This window comes from Macrobrachium nipponense, chromosome 13 (genome assembly GCF_015104395.2).
Source record: "Macrobrachium nipponense isolate FS-2020 chromosome 13, ASM1510439v2, whole genome shotgun sequence".
Lineage (NCBI taxonomy): Eukaryota > Metazoa > Arthropoda > Malacostraca > Decapoda > Palaemonidae > Macrobrachium > Macrobrachium nipponense.
In genome coordinates this window covers 85111511-85129562 of record NC_087206.1, presented here as the reverse complement: position 1 = coordinate 85129562, position 18052 = coordinate 85111511, and the positions used below count along the sequence as shown (strand labels likewise).

The window sequence follows — 18052 nt, the reverse complement described above, 5'->3', positions numbered from 1 at the left end:
TAAAGAATCTCGGTATCTTGCTGTTAACTCCCTTGGAGTTGTGTTAAGGGAGGCTTCTCCCTGAAGGGGATAAGGTATCCTCTCTCGAGGATAGAGAGGGACCAGTTGTCCGCCCCTCTCTGAGCCCAGACTTTCGCAAACTTCAGCAGTCTGGCTCCTACTGTAGTCTGGAGGACTACTTTTTCATTGTGGTTTAGGGAAGGGCTTACGTGCTGATCTTCCTCTCTTAACCGGTCTCCTACTCCTAAGAGAGGGTCTAGCCGTCGTTCTCTCGAAAGGGTTGCTGAAAAGCAGGCTTCTCTCTTTTAGCCAAAGGTACTGGCTGGTTTTAGTCTTTTCGCCGACTGCGCAAGCAGATCCTGAGTAGCCTTTCCGGATAACGACTTAGATATATCTCTCACTGTTCTCTTGGTGGAAACACAGGTGACTAGACAGGGGCGAATAAAGCAGAGAGGATCTCTGTAGAGGAGACACCGATTTCGTCAAAAAAGAACTGAAGACAGATCTCTTTTTAAGGACTGCCGATCCAAAGAGAAGAAGCCACCTCCGTAGATCCATCCATCAAGGCCTTATCCAGGCAAGAAAGTACACTTGTTTAAAACTTCCATCGAAACAAAGTCTGGATCCTGTCGCTCTCTTAGGCAAGAGCTCCCAAGCCCAATCCATAAATTAAAGACCTCAATGTGTTCGAATAGACCCTTTAAGTAAATGGTCCATTTCGCACATTCCCCATGAGGCCTTTGGCCGAATGAAAAGCGCGTCTTCTAGACGCATCCCTAACTAACCTGAAAAATCAGCATCAGCTGAGAAGGGAGGCCCCAATCCCATTGGACTCTTTCGTGTCATACCAGACTCCTGGCTTACCTGCCAACTTCGAAGGAGGGCAGGAAAAAAACCGTCTTGCCCGCTTCTTTTTTAGAGAGGAGCCAGTTCTCCAAGCTCTTGATGGCTTTCTTCATCGAAAGGGTCGGATTCATTTTCACAAACGAAGAGGACTTGGAAAGCTTAGTGCTTGAAAGCAGTGATCCCGGCGAAGGAGGATCTGCAGGACGAAGAGAGTCACCGAACTCTTGAAGAAGCAGGGCTGCCAGTCTCTTGTAATCGGAGACGACCGCATCTACAGGAAGTTCCTCCTCAGATACCTCTTCAAAGGTAGCATTAGGAGAAGAATGCCTCTTCGGAGAAGGAGTCCTAGAAGGAGAAGCGCTCTTTTCCTTTCGAAGGAAGTTTGGTAGAGGCAGGAGGTTCTTGCTGCTTGAGAGGGGAAGAGCTCGCATCTTTACAGGTAACTCCATAAGGAGTAGGGCGAGAATCCCGTAACAGGCTCTTTTCAGGCTCTTGGCGCCTGTGAGGAGAGGCGCTAGCGTTCCAATCGGTAGCGTCTATCAGGGCGCTACACGCCTTGGGGTAGAAAAACGTCTGCTCTCATCCTGGCTCCTGCCAGGAGAGGGGTTTACTTCCTTCCGAATGTTCTCGTAAGAAGGCAAACTCGTAACTCCTAAGGAAAGCCTAACAGGAGTAGAGCGTAGAGAACCCATCCTGCTCTTTTCAGGCTCCTGGCGTCTGCGAGGAGAGGCGCTAGCGTCCCGTTCTGGGCGTCTGGAAGGAGTAAAAAACGCCTGTTTGAAGAATACCTTCTAACATCACGATGGCGCCTGCTAGGAGAGGCGCTAAAATCTCTCCGAGAACGTCTGGGGGGCGGGGGGAAGACTTCTTCTTCTCTCTCTCTGCGTCCCCGTGAATAACGGAGATTATGTTGTTCCTTAAGATAGCAAGGAGAGGCGCTTGTATCTCTCAGACAACGCCTTACAGACCTTACATCTTGTTCGGGTTGCCCCCAGGTCCCTCAGTGTGAGGCACCTCTAATGTCTACCAGAGAGTTGCTAGTACATCTTCCGTATATTTTTGCATCTTCCAATCTTTGATGGTCTGGGATGCAGTTTAGATATTTGTCTAGCTTATTCTTAAACACATCTACGCTCACGCCTTATATATTCCTCAGATGAGCTGGCAACGCATTGAATAGACGCTGCATTATCGATGCTGGTGCGTAGTGGATTAATGTCCTGTGTGCTTTCCTTATTTTTCCTGGTATAGTTTTGGGCACTATTAATCTACCTCTGCTTGCTCTTTCTGATATTTTTAGTTCCATGATATTTTCTGCTATTCCTTCTATCTGTTTCCATGCCTGAATTATCATGTAGCGTTCTCTTCTCCTTTCTAGACTATATAATTTTAAGATTGTAGTCTTTCCAGTAGTCTAGGTCCTTAACTTCTATTCTAGCTGTAAAGGACCTTTGTACACTCTCTATTTGTGCAATATCCTTTTGATAGTGTGGGTACCATATCATATTGCCAATTATTCAAGTGGACTACGAAACATTATGTTTTATAAAGCATAATCATGTGTTCAGCTTTTGTTTTCTGTTTTGAAGTGCCGTAACAAAACATTCCCATTTTGCTTTACATTTTGCCAACAGAGTTGCTATTTGATCATTGCATAACATGTTCCTATTCATCATCACACCAAGGTCTTTAACTGCTTCCTTATTTGTGATGGTCTCATTATTAGGTCCCTTATATGCATATAGCTTTTCTTTCTTTTCTCTGTCTCCATAATTTTATTGATTCAAATTTATCAGAGTTAAATACCATCCTATTTACCTCTGCCCAATCATATACTTTGTTAAGGTCCTCTTTGTAGAGCGTTCCTATCTTCATCACAAGTAATTTCTCTACTTATTCTTGTGTCATCTGCGAAACTACTCACTACCGAATCCTTCACATTATTGTCTATGTCTTCAATCATAATAACAAACAGTATTGCAGCTAACACCGTACCTTGCGGCACACGGATATTACCTTGACTTCATCCGATTTCTCGTCGTTTGCAATAACTATCTGTTTTCTGTTGTGTAAAAACTTCTTTAACCATCTTCCTACTTTCTCCACGATATTGTGTTTTCTAATTTTCTTCGCTAATATATTATGGTCTACTTTATCAAAAGCTTTTGCAAAGTCTAAATAGACCACATCTGTTTCATTTCCGCTTTTTCATATTTTTGAATATGTTCTCACGGTGGACTAACAGTTGGGTTTGTGTACTTTTTCCGGATACGAAACCATGTTGTCCTTTATTAAACAAATTATTTTTTTATTAAAGTTTCATAATATTTTTCTTCATTACACTTTCATACACTTTCATAATATGTGATGTTAGACTCACAGGCCTATAATTACTTGCCTCTAGTCTTGATCCACTTTTGAAAGTAGGGGTAATATATGCTAATTTGTGCTCATCATAAATCTTGCCTGTATCTACACTTTGTCTAATATATTGCAAGTGGCTTTGCGATAGAATGAACTACTTTCTTTAACAAAATAGCAGGAATTCCATCAGGCCCTGCAGCAGCTCCATTTTTAATTTCATTAATAGCCTGCACAATATCAGCTTCATTAATATCTATGTCAGCTAAATATCACTATTTTCATCCCTTACTTGTTCTATATCATTATCTTCATTATCTATTTCTAGGGGTGAATTCTCTCTTATATCGTTCTGCCAGTATGTTGTTGCAAATTTCCTTTTTTCATTCGTTAATCTCCCTTCAATTCTCAGAGGGCCTATTTCCTATTCTTCTTTTATTCATCTTCTTCGCATATGAGTATAATAGCGGTTGGGGTTTGCTGATATTTAATAGGGTTTTTTTCTTCCAAGTCCCGTTTTCATTTCTTTTGATTGTATAATCTTTTGTTCTGCATTTTCTATCTTACTTTTTAGTTCTATAACTTTCCATGCATTTTTTTCTTTTTGCAAGACCTTTTTTCCACTTTCTGATTTCTGGAACAAGATCCTTCTGTCTCTTGGTATGCATGAATGATGTTTACTTTTCTTCTTCGGTATATATTTTTCCACTATTTTCTCCAATATTTTATATAATCTCCGTATTTACCATTATGTCATACTTACGAAAATGTTATCCCAAATCTTTGTTTAATTCTTCATTAATTTCTGACCATTTTATATTTTACTGTAGAAGTTGTATTTTCCATATCCTTCCCACTTTTTCATTTCTTGCTTATCTCTATTTTCACTTGCTTTGGAATGAACTGTTAATTCTATGACATTATGGTCTGAAATATTCGCATTATAAACTATATTTTTCTTTAACATAATTCATCTCGTTCACAAATACTAGGTCTAAAGTATTTTCCTTTCTTGTTGGCAGGTGATTTATTTGTTGAATGTTGTATTCTAGTAGCATATCTAATAGCTTTTCAAATTGCCTCTTATCTTCTGCACTACTATTACTCTCTTTTTTATATGTATAAGTACAACCACAATCTCCTATTCGTTCTTTCCATTCTACGAAAGGAAAGTTGAAGTCACCAGATAGGAGAATAGTCCAGTCCTTGTGATTTCTACATATATCATCCAATTTTTCAATTATTAATCAAACTCTTTAGTATTAGGAGGTCTATATATTTACTATGTTTCATCAATTTTTCAGATTCAAATTCTACCGCTATTAGTTCACATTCTGAGTTATCTATTTCTCATATATTTTTTCTTGTTTTTTGTCTTTCCCATATATTGCGGTTCCCCCTTGATTTCTATTTTTTCTATCTGATCTATAAGTTTTGGAACTTTTATTTGATCATCATTCCCAGTCTCTTGGGATACCAGTTCACTTATATTTATTATATCTTATTTTTTTCTTTTTCATTTTGGGTTTAGTTCTTCTAAGTACTCTATTTTTCTTTTTTGAGTTACTCGTAACTAAACCCTGCGCATTCATCCCACTATGATGGTTTTGCTGTTTTCCTCCTTCATTTTTAATACTGGTAGTAATAAGGATTTCCCATGTCTCTTTCCCTGTTCTGGTATGTTGTTCTTTTTTTCATTTCCAGAAATTCTGACATTAAAAAATCCAACTTTTCCATAATATTTGATCTTCCTTCATCATAATTTATTCATTTTGTGTCTGAATCTGCAATTTTCTCCGTTTCTGCATATCCTCTTGCATAATAAATACAGTTATTATCTCTTGAGTATAATTTCGGAGCTGATGCTTTGAAAATTTTTGCTGACACCTCTGCATATCTCATTGGTGGTTTGCTTTTCTCTTTTACCTGATATTCTTGATTTTCTCTCTTTATTTGTTTCTTTCTTATTTTGGATTTTATTACTTGGTTGGTTATTTATTTGATTATGATTCATGGCTACAGGGTGCATATATTTGCATTTTTTGTCGAACTTACATCCTTTTCTTCTTTTAGGTTTTTTACATATTTTTTGGATGCAGATCTCTGCAATCATCCCCATATCCATCTAAGTATGCACATTTACCATATATTTCATAGTTTTGACATATCTTAGGATGTTTGTAGTAACATCTTTCTCCAAATCTGCAATTCCCTCTTTTCAAAAGGTTGCAGATTTTGTCTTTCTTGTCTATTTTTTTCCTCTTTCCCGTCATTGTATAGATCTGGGTAGAGCTCTTCGGGATTTGCTTTTCTGTTGTCATATCGTAATTTTATTTCTTCGTAGGTATGCTGCTTTATTGCCTCATATGTAGTATCAATGAGTATCTCTGCATCCATACTTTTATCTTGTTCTTTGTTTTCCTTATTTTTTTCTGTCATTTCATTTTTGTTTACTTCTCTTCCGTTTTCCTCTTCTTCTTTTTCTTCTTCTTCTTCCTCTTCCTCTTCTTCTTCATCCTCAACTATTTGTACATTCAAATCTTGGATTTAATAACATTGTCTATCCATGATAGACATGTTGAACAAAAAATTCTTGTATCTTTTCTCAAATCTTGTATTACCTCAGCACACTGTGGATGGGTCGGAATGTTGCATGCAGCACATTTTCTGATTAGGTTTTGTGGATTGACTATGCTATACCAAACCTTACACAGTTTGCATGCTTTTGGCATTCTTTTTCCTAATGCATCAATTAGGATATTCACAAGATTCACCTTATTCATTTTCTTTGTCGGAATATGTTGGTTTATGTATATTTCTTTATGAGTCTCTTGACCACTTGGATTTTATTTGGAACTTCTTCAATTATTTTCAAGATGTTTCATTAGATTTGTTCCAGTTTGAAGGATTATATCCTTCTAATATATCTATGAATGCTTTTGTATCTTTTGGTTAGGACTGTTGCTGATTTCATAGATGAGAAATGCCAGTTCCATTCCCTTCCCTGCTACCTCATCGTATTGCGAATCTGCTAGACACGCCAAATTACGCCACCTCTTCCCGCAGTGGAACTTACTGCCATCTTGTTCTGAATTTATAGTATTACACTTGATAAACTAACTTAGAAGACGCTTTATCCTACTATTTTCACACTAATCTTATCACCGATAGTTCACGAACACTTCTAGATATTTCTCAAATTCTAGTCGTATGTTAAACTTGTGATATCTGTTGATTAATCTGACTTCACGCGGGTACGACTCACTCCTAAGAAAGGATCGACTATCCTTGTCAGGAGAGGGGCTTGCGCCCTTATTCGGGCGTCTAGACGAATGTGGGATCCTACTAGAAGAAGCTCTTCTGGTCGGAGTAGTAGATCGTTCCTGAAAGGGAGAGGCGTATCGTAACGGCCTTGTTGGGGAGTAGCGCCTTCCAGGAGAGAGGCGCCTACCAGAGTCCGAACGCCGACTTGACGACCGTCTCTTAAGATAGCTCTTTACTGGAAGAGAGACGTCCTTCCTGCGAGAAGGCTCCTTAGACAGCGAGCCTACTAACAGATAGCTGCTCCTGCAGTCCTACCAAGAACTTCTTTGTAGAAGTACGAATTCCTTCCGGAGAAGAAACAGGAGACTTCATCGCTCTCTTCTTCTGAGCGGGAGAATACTCCGGAAAAGGCTCTGGACTGGAGTCTAATGCGTTTCCTGCAGGAGCCTTCCAGGCTCTCTTCAGAGGGCGCGACTTAGACGCGGAGCTCCATCCGCGTCTTGGAGAAGTAGAATCCGAGTCGGACAAACACTTCCTAAGGACGCTTTGTCTATAGCTGTCCAAGGCAGCCTGGGACGGGCCTACAGGGCCTGCCGAATGGGACGCCTGACCGTTGGGAATACTCTACATCCCCCTTGCGGCTTTCGACATTCCTCCTCCCTTGGTCATGGGAGTCTGAAAGAGGTCTAGGCCTAGGAGCAATGCGGAGTCGGTCAGACGCCCCCTCCACTACACTGGGGACACTGTACACTTCACTGCACACTTCACTCTTACCTTCCATTTCTCGTAATTGCCTTTGCAATTTACGGATCGACGCTTCCATTGCAGCTTTCTCCGATCGAGACGAATCTACGATTTCGCTGCGGGGGAAGGAGCTGAACTTGCGTTAGCAGAGGGAGAGATTACATTAGAAATAGAAAGATTGTCCTGATCCAAAGAGCAGGACATACTTGAACTTTTAGCAGCTTTCCTAATTCTATCTTTCTCCAACTTATTTACATACGCAGTCAAACTCTTCCATTGAACTTCAGTCAAACTCAAACATTCGTCACATGTGTTACTAACTGAGCATTCATTCCCCCTACATTTAACACAAATAGTGTGAGGGTCCACCGCCGCTTTCGGCAGTCTCACCTTACATCCTTCTTTCACACAAACCCTAAAACGAGTTTCAGGCACAACATCAGCCATAATGAAGAATCCTAAGCAAATCCAAATAACGGTCCAAATCAGCGTATACCAAAGCCAAAGAAAGAATACTTCACCAAACAATCCTTAGCAAAGCAAGCAGAATTCCGTGCAGGAGGAACTAACAACGATGTTGTCAGCACCGGCGACAGAAAAAATCTGGTCTGAAAACGGGAATTGGTTCCTATTCCCGCCACCCAGCGGCGGGAGAGGGTGATCACCTGACCTACCTGTAGCGTGTGCCGCGAGTTTTGAATTCTGTCGGGACGTCAGAGACATAAGCTAAGTATATATCTGCCGGGGAAGTTGCATGTACAAAAATTATGATTTACCTCCACTTAAGCAACATAAGTATCAATGCTCCCTCTATGGATACTGGCTGATCAATGACACAATTAAGGAACACTTGACAAATTTCATTACCCTCAATTCAAGGAAATTCTGTTAAATTTTTCATTAACTTAACAAATGCCTCAGTGACTCAACTATTTCAAAAATTACAGCCCAACTTCTATTATTTAGTGTAGTGATATATGTGACAGTTAGACTTACGTGTTCAACTTCCTGTTTCGTCTTCTGCGTACGGAATAGATGGGCAACAATTTGAATGAGGAATGCATACAGAAACTCCAGGAAGGCACATATGTACACAGCCCAACTAAGCTGAAGTTTGCCATTGTGCTCCAGTATCACAAATATAATGATCAGTGAGGGGACCACAGAGAACAAGATCAGCTGTAAAGCACAAAAAATTCATGTAAAAATCAATAATGTAAATACATATGCAAAAGAAAATTCAGCAACAATTAAACTGATATAAAATGACAAGTTACTAATATATTATCTTTATTAATATTAGAAAAGATTAGTTTAACCAGACCTCTGAGCGGAAATTACTAATACATATAAGACTACCCTTTGTTAATATGACAATTTGTCGAAAATTGCATTTTTCCTAACTATACAAACCTGAGGTCCTTTAACAATAGGAAGGTAACTAGCGGCAGCTGGGACGGTCGTAAGCTTCGAACAAGGGGAGAACGGTAGTTAACTGCTTGTCCGATCGTCCGGGCGGTGAAGAATCACTTTTGCTTTAGGCCCATGCAAAAAGTTGCAGAGTGAGGGGTGGTATGAGGTGGGACTATATGTAAAGGACCTCAGGTTTGTATAGTTAGGAAAAATGCAATTTTCGACAAATTGTCATTTGTTCCGATACGTAATACAAACCCTCGGTCCTTTAACAATAGGAAGACTCACTTCTTGGTGGGTGGAATCTGAGTCTTTTTGGTGAACAGACTGGTGTTCGTCCAACCTTGGAATGCCTCCCTGGTCGTAAGAGCAAGGGAGGGATCCAAACCTCTGTCCGATTGATCGGGGTGTGCACCGCAGGATCAATGGTCAGACCTCTGAGCCAAGTACTAAGAGAGAGGCAAGCGTATCTCTTCGTACCAGCATTGTAAGAACTTGTTCCTGTACAGGAGCCAACATCAAGTTATGGGTTTGTCTCAAGTAGGCATCCACTCCTTCCCCCTTGTTGGAGGGAGTGGAGGATATTTGCTTCTATCCCTAACTAAAGGGATAGATTGGGGCTCGGTCGAGTAGCTTACCTGCATCGGATTCCTTTCCAGCATGGTGACGACCGTGACCCTCTGCCCACAGGTAGAGAGAGAGAAAGATGGAGAAGAGAAGCCAGTCGCACTCTCATTCAACCATTCATTCCTACAGTCACACCGGAATCGATGCTGTTCTGCCTGCTCGGGTGCTGGGTAAGCTTACACAACGTGTTGAGCAGCCACCACAGGTCCCAAGGAAAAAGTATCCAAGGACTTGTGGGCAATATCCCGAAGGGTAGAAGGACGTGAAGGTAGTCTGGTTGGCCCAGACACCTGCCTTCAGGACCTGCGCCACGGGAGAGTTCTACGGAACGCCCAAAGAGGGTCCAATACCTCTGACTTCGTGGGCTCTCGGTCGGGGCGTACGGATGTCGTCACTACCATCAGCCTCGTACGCTCTCCTGATCACCTCACGCAGCCAAAAGAAAGCGTGTTCTTGGATACTTCTTTCTTGGTCACCCCAGTGCTAACGAAGAGGCGTCGACTCAGGCCTGAGGTGTCGAGTTTTCTTCAGATAGCGCCGTAGCGCCCTCACAGGACAAAGCAGCATCTCATCCGTATCGTTGTCGGTGAAATCCATTAGGGAGGGGATCGTGGAAAGACTCGAACCTGTCGTCAGGGATCGACGGATTCTGAGTCTTAGCTACGAAATTCGGGACGAAATCGAGCGTCACAGATCCCCAGCCCCTGGAATGTTTAACATTGAAGGACAGACCATGAAGTTCCCCTACTCTCTTCGCCGATGCCAGGGCCAGCAAGAAGAGGGTCTTGAGGGTCAGATCCCTGGTCTGACGACTCTCGGAGTGGCTCGAATGGTCTTCGAGTCAAACTCCTAAGAACGAGAGTCACATCCCACTCAGGGGGGGGGCCTGAGTTCCCTGGTGGGTGGGAACAAGACCTTTCGAAGCTCCTCATTAGCAAGGAGATCTCGAACGAGTTCGAGATGTCCAGTCCCCTCAGTTTTAGGACGAGCGCCAGGGCGGCTCTATATCCTTTAACTGTGGGTACTGAGAGGAGCTTCTCTCGGCGAAGAAACACGAGGAAATCCGCTACCTGCTGAAGAGTGGCTCTGAGAGGAGATAGACCCCGTCTACGACACCAACCACAGAAGACGGCCCACTTCCCTGGTACACAGCTGCAGAGGACTGTCTGACGTGTCCAGCCATCTCTGTTGCTGCGCTGCGAGAAAGCCTCTCGTTCGCAAGAGATGGTGGATAACAGCCAGCCGTGAAGTTGTAGGGACTGGACTGCTCGGTGGTACCGCTCTACGTGTGGCTGGGCTAGAAGGTTGTGCCAGTGGGGCATCTCTCTCGGTTCTTCCGCAAGAAGAGCCAGCAGGTCCGGATACCAAACGGCTTGAGGTCGTTTGGGAGCCACCAGGATCATCCTGAGATTGGGAGTGACCAGCGCTCGGCTGATCACTTTCCGAATCAGACAAAAGGGAGGAAAGGCGTAGACGAAGAGGTTGTTCCAGGGGTGTTGAAGAGCGTCCTCTGCAGCTGCCCATGGGTCCGGCACGGCTGAGCAAAAAACTTGAAGTTTTTTGTTGTGCCGGGTGGCGAACAGGTCTATGACTGGACGCCCCCACAGGTTGAAGAGCCTTTCCGCCACTTCTGGGTGTAGGGACCACTCGGCCCTACCCTATTACCTGATCCCGACGGCTGAGCTTGTCTGCTACTACATTCCTCTTGCCTGGAATGTAGCGTGCTGACAGCTCTATCGAGTGAGCCGTGGCCCACTCGTGCACCTGCACAGTCAACTGTTGTAGCGGTAGAGACACTAGGCCCCCTGCTTGTTGACGTATGCCACTACTGTGGTGTTGTCGCACATCAACACCACCGAGTGTCCCATCAAGCGGTCTTGGAACTCTTGGAGAGCGTAAAACGCCGCCTTGAGTTCTAGGACATTGATGTGAAGGTGCTTGTCGTGATGGTCCCACACACACCTGCAGCCAGCAACTCCTCCAGGTGTGCGCCCCATCCCCATCGGTCGATGCGTCTGAGAACAGCAGCATCTCCGGGGGGGGAGTGCGTAGAGGCACCCTCTTAAGAGGTTCCTGTCGTCGAGCCACCAGGCTAGGTCCTGCCTCACCTTCTCCGTGATGGACACGGGGAAGTAAGGTGGATCCTTTACCTGTGACCAACTCTCCCTTAGTCTCCACTGGAGAGACCGCAGGTGAAGACGTCCGTGAGGACTAACTTCTCGAGTGACGACAGGTGGCCGATCACGACTTGCCATTGCTGAGCTGCCTGTTCCTGCCGAGACAGGAACCGGCCGGCTGCCTCCCTGAATTTGCTGATCCTCAAGTCTGCGGGGCGGACTTGAGCTGCTACCGTATCGATCAGCATACCCAGGTACTTCATCTTCTGCTTGGGTTCGAGATCGGACTTCTCGTAGTTTATCACGATCCCCAGATCGCGACAAAACTTTAGAAGTCGATCCCTGTCCTGCAGCAACTGCGAGCGGGAGCTCGCCAGGACCAGCCAATCGTCGAGATACCTCAGAAGACGTATCCCGTGCGAATGGGCCCAAGCAGACACCAGCGTGAACACTCTCGTGAACACTGTGGGCGGTTGAGAGACCGAAGCAAAGTGCCTGAATTGGTACACCGTCCCGTCGAAGATGAAGCGGAGGTACTTTCTGGAGGACTGATGGATGGGTATTTGAAAATACGCATCCTTCAGGTCCACTGAAAGCATGAAGTCGTTCTCCCTGATGGAGTCCAACACGGAACGTGCTGTCTCCATCTTGAACCGAGTCTGGCGAACAAATCGGTTCAGGGGAGAGAGATCTATCACCGGGCGCCAGCCCCCCGATGCCTTTTCCACTAAGAAAAGGCGGCTGTAAAAGCCCGGTGACCGATCCACTACGACTTCTACAGCTCGTTTTGGTCAGCATGGTCTTGATCTCCTGCCGAAGAGCGTCGTCCTTTGAGGATCCCAGAACATATGTCTGAAGATGGACCGGTTGGAGGTGAGGGGTGGCCGAGATTCGAAGGGTAGTAGATATCCCTCCCCGAAGGACGTCTACTATCCAGGTCTCGCACCGTAGCGCTGCCAAGTTGCCAATGGCTCGCTAGGCACCCCCCCACTTCCGGCAGCTGGTGAGGGGGAACGCCGTCCCTAGCGTTTCCCACCTCGCTTCGACTTCTTCCAGCACCTCCTCGGGAAGGGGGAAAGGAGGGCTGGGAGGAGGGCTGGTTACGGCCTCCTTTACCGGAAGTTGAAGCAGGAAGAGTCTTTCCTCGGGGCTTCGATGGAGCAGCCGTCTTAGCAGCCGAGGAAGCGCTAGCTAAACTCTTAGGCTTAGCCGCAGTTGTACGAGGTTGCCCAGAAACCTTCGTAACTGCCTGGTGAACCAGACGGTCACTGTCATCAGTGCGCCGTCTTTCCACCGCAGCGTCCACCATCTCTCCGGGAAAGAGAGCGGAGGAACTCTTCATTGGTCCGTTACGGAAGTCCATTTACCGCCTCAACGCCCGGCCCCCTTGGCTACTCGTGTAAGGACAGCGTCCCTACGACGGAGAACCAAGTTGGCCCACAGGTTTGCCGTCTGATGGGCGAGGTAGGAGATGGCCCATACCTCCAGACTGGCACAGTCTCTGAAGTCGGGGTCGTCTTCGAGGGCAGCGCCCCCCCCGGAGTCGGCCGCGACCTTGGATACTGTGAGGGACCACAGCATCCAACCAAGAGACTGCCTGGAAAGCCGCCATAGCGGTAGCTTCCAGGCCCAGTGCCTCCTGCTGCGAGAACCACAAGTTCTCCAACAGGAGCTGCTGCAGGGACACACCTGGAGTTAGCCTAGCTAGCTCCGGGTTAACCTGTTTGGGCGGTATTGGATCCACTGATGGCACGTAGAACTTCCGCTGTCGCTGCAGAGGAGGAGGAAGTAGCTTGGAAGACCGTCCTGACTTAAGTGAGTCCTCTCGTCCTGAGACGAAATTCTCCACCTGGTCAAGGACTGAGTCTGCAAGCTCAGATCGCGGCAGTCCCACCGTCAATTTGGGTTCCCTCTTCGGGCCCCAAAATGACTCGAGCCGGGACGTGGGCTCAGATGGTGGTAGCGGCGATCCTTCCCCCAGGTCGTTGTGCTGACGAATCAGCGCAATAACCTGGGCAAAGTTCCTCTGGATCTCAGGAGTCACAGTGTCCTGAGGAGTTAGGACCGTCCAGTCCCTCCAACAGGAGCAGCTCTCGAGACCCTCCTCCTTCAGAAGGAGGACAGCAAACAGACCCCTGACGGTCGCCTCCAAACCACTTGCGCGTACGACCTGGCTGGTCCTAAGACCATGCCTGGTGCGTGCGGCATCGTGACGGGATCGTGAGCGGCGCACCTCTCACGATCACTCCTAGGTACCTCGCTCTTCCCGGTGTAGCCCGAGGAAGTTGAAGGTACAGGGGGTCCTCGAGTTACGACGTTGATCCGTTCTTACGATGCGTCGTAACACGATTTTCAGCGTAAGTCGGAACATTGAAAAATACCACATGATTTAATGTAAATACCTATCAATAACAACGAGAGAACAATTCCTTACCTTTATTAGTTTGATTGGCTTGCACACTGGAGAGGAAGCTGCGGTGCTGGAGAGGACTGGGGGAGGTTTAGTGAAGAGAAATGACAATTTGTCTAAAATTGCATTTTTTCCTAACTATACAAACCTGAGGTCCTTTTACAATAGGAAGGTACTAGCGGCAGCTGGATAGGTCGTAAGCTTTCGAACAAGGGGTTCGGTAGTTAACTGCTTGTCCGACAGGCGCTGCGCTGCGCGCGACTGGGAGGTAAACAAATCACTTTTGCTTTTGGCCCAAGCAAAAACTGCAGAGTGAGGGGTGGCATGAGGTGGGGCTATGTGTAAAAGGACCTCAGGTTTGTATAGTTAGGAAAAATGCAATTTTAGACAAATTGTCATTTGTTCCGACACGGCATACAAACCTTCGGTCCTTTTACAATAGGAAGACTCACTTCTTGGTGGGTGGAATCTGAGTCTTTTGTGAACAGACTGGTGTTGCGCCCAACCTTGGAAGCCTCCCTGTCGTAAGAGCGAGGGAGGGATCCAAGCCTCTGTCCGATTGATGAGGGTCGGGGTGTGCACCGCAGGATCAATGGTCAGACCTCTGGACCGAGTACTAAGAGAGAGGCAAGCGTATCTCTTCGTACCAGCAATGTAAGAACTTGTTCCTGTACAGGAGCAAAGTTAAAGTCATGGTTTTGACTCTGTAGGCATCCACTTACCCCCCTTGTAGAAGGAAGTGGTGGATATTCTGCTCCCATCCTCGTGAAAGGGATAGGATGGGGCTCTGTCATATAGCTCACCGGCATCTCGTCCTATCCAGCAGGGTGATGACCGTATCCCTCTACCACAGGTAGAGGGGAAGAAAAGATAGAAGAGAAGCCAGTCACTTTCTCATCACTATCTATTCATACAGTCACACCAGGACTCGATGCTGTTCAGCCTGCTAGGGTCTGGGTTCGCTAGACGACGTGTTGAGCAGCCACCATGGGTCCTAAGGAAACCGATCCAAGGACCTATGGGCAATATCCAAGAGGTATAAGGAAGTTGCCGGTGGTCTGGTTGTACCAGACCCCCGCCTTCCATACCTGCGCCACGGAGAAGTTCTTACGAAAACGCCAACGAGGGGCCAACACTTCTGACTTCGTGAGTTCGTCGGACGGGACGTACGGATGTCGTCACTACCATCAGCCTCCTACGCCCTCCTGAAGACCTCACGCAGCCAGGACGAAAGAGTGTTCTTGATACTCTTTCTTGTTGACCCCTTGCTAACGGAGAGGCGTCGACACTCAGGCCCGAGGTGTCGAGTTCTCTTCAGATAGCGCCGTAGCGTCCTCCCAGGACAAAGCAGCATCTCATCCACATCATTATCTGCATGACGCTCCCGTACTCTCTTCGCCGATGCCAGGTCCAGCAAGACGAGGGTCATTTGATTTCCCTGGGTTGGCAAGACCTTTGGAAGCTGCTCCTAAGCAAGGAGATCTCGAACGAGTTCGAGATGTCCAATCCCGTCAGTTTCAGGAGGAGCGACAAGGCGGCTCTGTATCCTTGACTGTGGGAACTTAGAGGAGCTTCCTCGGCGAAGAAAAAACGAGGAAATCCGCTACCTGCTGAAGATTGGCTCTGAGAAGAGATAGGCCCCGTCTACGACACCAACCACCGAAGACGTAGGGACTGGACTGCTCGGTGGTACCGCTCGACGTGTGGCTGGCCGAGAAGGTTGTGCCAATGGGGAATCTCTCTCGGTTCTCTTGCGAGAAGAGCCAGCAGGTCCGGATACCAAATGGCCTGTGGCCATTTGGAAGCCATCAGGATCATCCTGAGATTCGGGATGACCAGTGCTCGACTGATCACCTTGCGAATCAGGCTGAACGGGGGAAAGGCATAGGCGAAGAGGTTGTCCCACGGGTGTGAAGAGCGTCCTCTGCAGCTGCCCATGGATCCGGCACGGCCGAGAAGAACACCTGGAGCTTCCTGATGTGCCGGATGGCGAACAGATCCTCGACTGGTCGCCCCCACAGGTCGAAGAGCCTTTCCGCCACGTCCTGGTGTAGAGACCATTCGGTCCTTATCACCTGATCCCGACGGCTGAGCGTGTCTGCTACTACATTCCTTCCCTGGAATGTAGCGTGCCGACAGCTCTATTGAGTGTGCCTCGGCCCACTCGTGCACTGCCGAGTCAACTGATACAACGGGAGAGACAGGGCTAGGCCCCCCCTGTTTGTTGACGTAAGCCACCACCGTGGTGTTGTCCGTACCTCAACACCACTGAGTGTCCCATCAAAGCGGTCCTGGAACTCTTGGAGAGCGAGGAACGCTGCCTTTAGTTCCAGTGCATTGATGTGAAGGTGCTTGTCGTTCTCGTACCACACTCCTGAAGTCCGCAACTCTTCCAGGTGTGACACCCCATCCCTCGGTCGATGCGTCTGAGAGCAGCTGCATGTCCGGGGGAGAGTACCCGGAGGCACTCTCTTAAGGGTTCCTGTCGTCCAGTTCACCTGGCTAGGTCCTGCCTCACCTACCTGTGTCAGTGACCATGGAAGGCTTGGGGGATCCGTCGCCTGTGACCAACTCTCCTTTGGTCTCCCTGAAGAGACCGCAGGTGAAGACGCCCGTTAGGGACTGGCTTCCCGAGTGACGACAGGTGTCCGATCACGACTTGCCATTGCTGAGCTACCTGTTCCTGCCGAGACAGGAACTGGTTGGCTGCCTCCCTGATCTGCTACCTGTGTCGATCAGCATACCCAGGTACTTCATCCTCTGCTTGTGCTCGAGATCGGACTTTTCGAAGTTCAGAACGATCCCCAGATCGCGCCAGAACTCGAGCAGTCGATCGTGTCCTGTAGCAACTGCGAGCGGGAGCTCGCCAGGACTAACCAATCGTCGAGATACCTCATCAGACGTATCCCGTGCGAATGGGCCCAAGCAGAAACACCAGAGTGAACACTCGCGTGAACACCTGTGGGGCGGTTTGAGAGACCGAAGCAACGTTGGCCTGAACTGGTACACCGTCCGTCGAGGATGATAAAGCGGAGGTACTTTCTGGAGGACTGATGGATGGGTATTTGTAGATCCGCATCCTTCAAGTCCACTGCAAGCATGAAATCGTTCTCCCTGATAGAGTCGAGCACTGAGCGTGCCGTCTCCATCGTGAACCGGGTCTGGCGAACCAACCGGTTCGGGAAGAGAGATCTATCCACTGGGCGCCAGCCTATTGTAGGACTTTTTCCACCAGGAAGAGTCGGCTGTAAAGCCCGGTGATTGATCCGTACCGATTTCTACAGCTCTCTTGCTCAGCATGGTCTTGATCTCCTGTCTCCATGCTACGTCCTTCGATGCCCCTGGAACGTACGCCTGCTGTTGGACGGGTCCCAATGGCTGGCAGGATCCCTCCTCAATGACCGGGGCTTAGTCAAGGTAGGACCCGAAGGTCCCCCCGGTAGCGCAGCCCCTAACGTGGGATCTTACAGAGAAATCTCTATAGGATCCCTCCCCTTTCCCCCCCCCTCGTAGCCGTAAGGAGAGATGGGAATGGGGGAGGAATTGGATACTCGCTCGCCTTCCCAGTGGAACTAGCAGTTGGAGAAGAGCAGGAGCAGCCATCGCCTTGCGGCGATGGCCTCTCAGAGTCTGGGAAAACGTATCGTCAGGAGAAAAGTTCGTTTTCCCGAGGAGGGTTACGAACTCTCACTGTAGGTAAGGGTCTGCCGCCACTGTGAACGTCGTCTGGGTGGGGCTGATCGACACCTGACAGGAGAGAGCCGATACCGCTCCGACTCATTCCAGTCCTCGTCGAGGTCGAAACCTCAGGAGGACCGAAGGGATATATAAATACGATGTCCGAAGACACGTAGAAACGCCTCTGGTCGCAGTAGAGGAGGTGAAGGAGCTTGTTCGACCGTCCAGAACCGAAGGAGAGCCTCCTTGTCCGGAGACGAGAGAATACCTGGCTCCACCCAGTCGGCAAGCTCCGATCGCGGCAGACCCACCGTCGATTTGGATTCCCTCTCGGGCCCCAAAACGACTCGAGCCGAGACGTGGCTCTGCTGGTGGGAGCGGCGATCCTTCCCGAGGTCATTGTGCTGACGAATCAGCGCCGTAACCTCGGCAAAGTTCCTCTGGATCTCGGGAAGTCACAGCATCTTGCAGAGTGGGACCGTTAAGCCCTTCGAACAAGAGCATATTCCGAGAACCCTCCTCCTAAGAAGGGGAACAGCGACAGCCCTCTCGGTCTTCCCCTTCCCCATCCACTTGCGCATACGTCCTGGAC

The 18052-nt window shown here is 47.7% G+C and overlaps 1 protein-coding gene across 1 annotated transcript in view; it reads right to left on the bottom strand.

The window, feature by feature from the left end:
* LOC135225383 (pecanex-like protein 4) overlaps positions 1 to 8406 on the bottom strand; it is a gene marked incomplete at its 5' end in the record, with an annotated part of 124711 nt that extends 116305 nt beyond the window's left edge. The window contains one exon of the mRNA XM_064264716.1: positions 8212 to 8406. Coding sequence (XP_064120786.1) covers positions 8212 to 8406 — 195 coding nt within the window. The remainder of the gene's footprint in view (positions 1 to 8211) is intronic.
* Positions 8407 to 18052: the final 9646 nt, after the last annotated feature.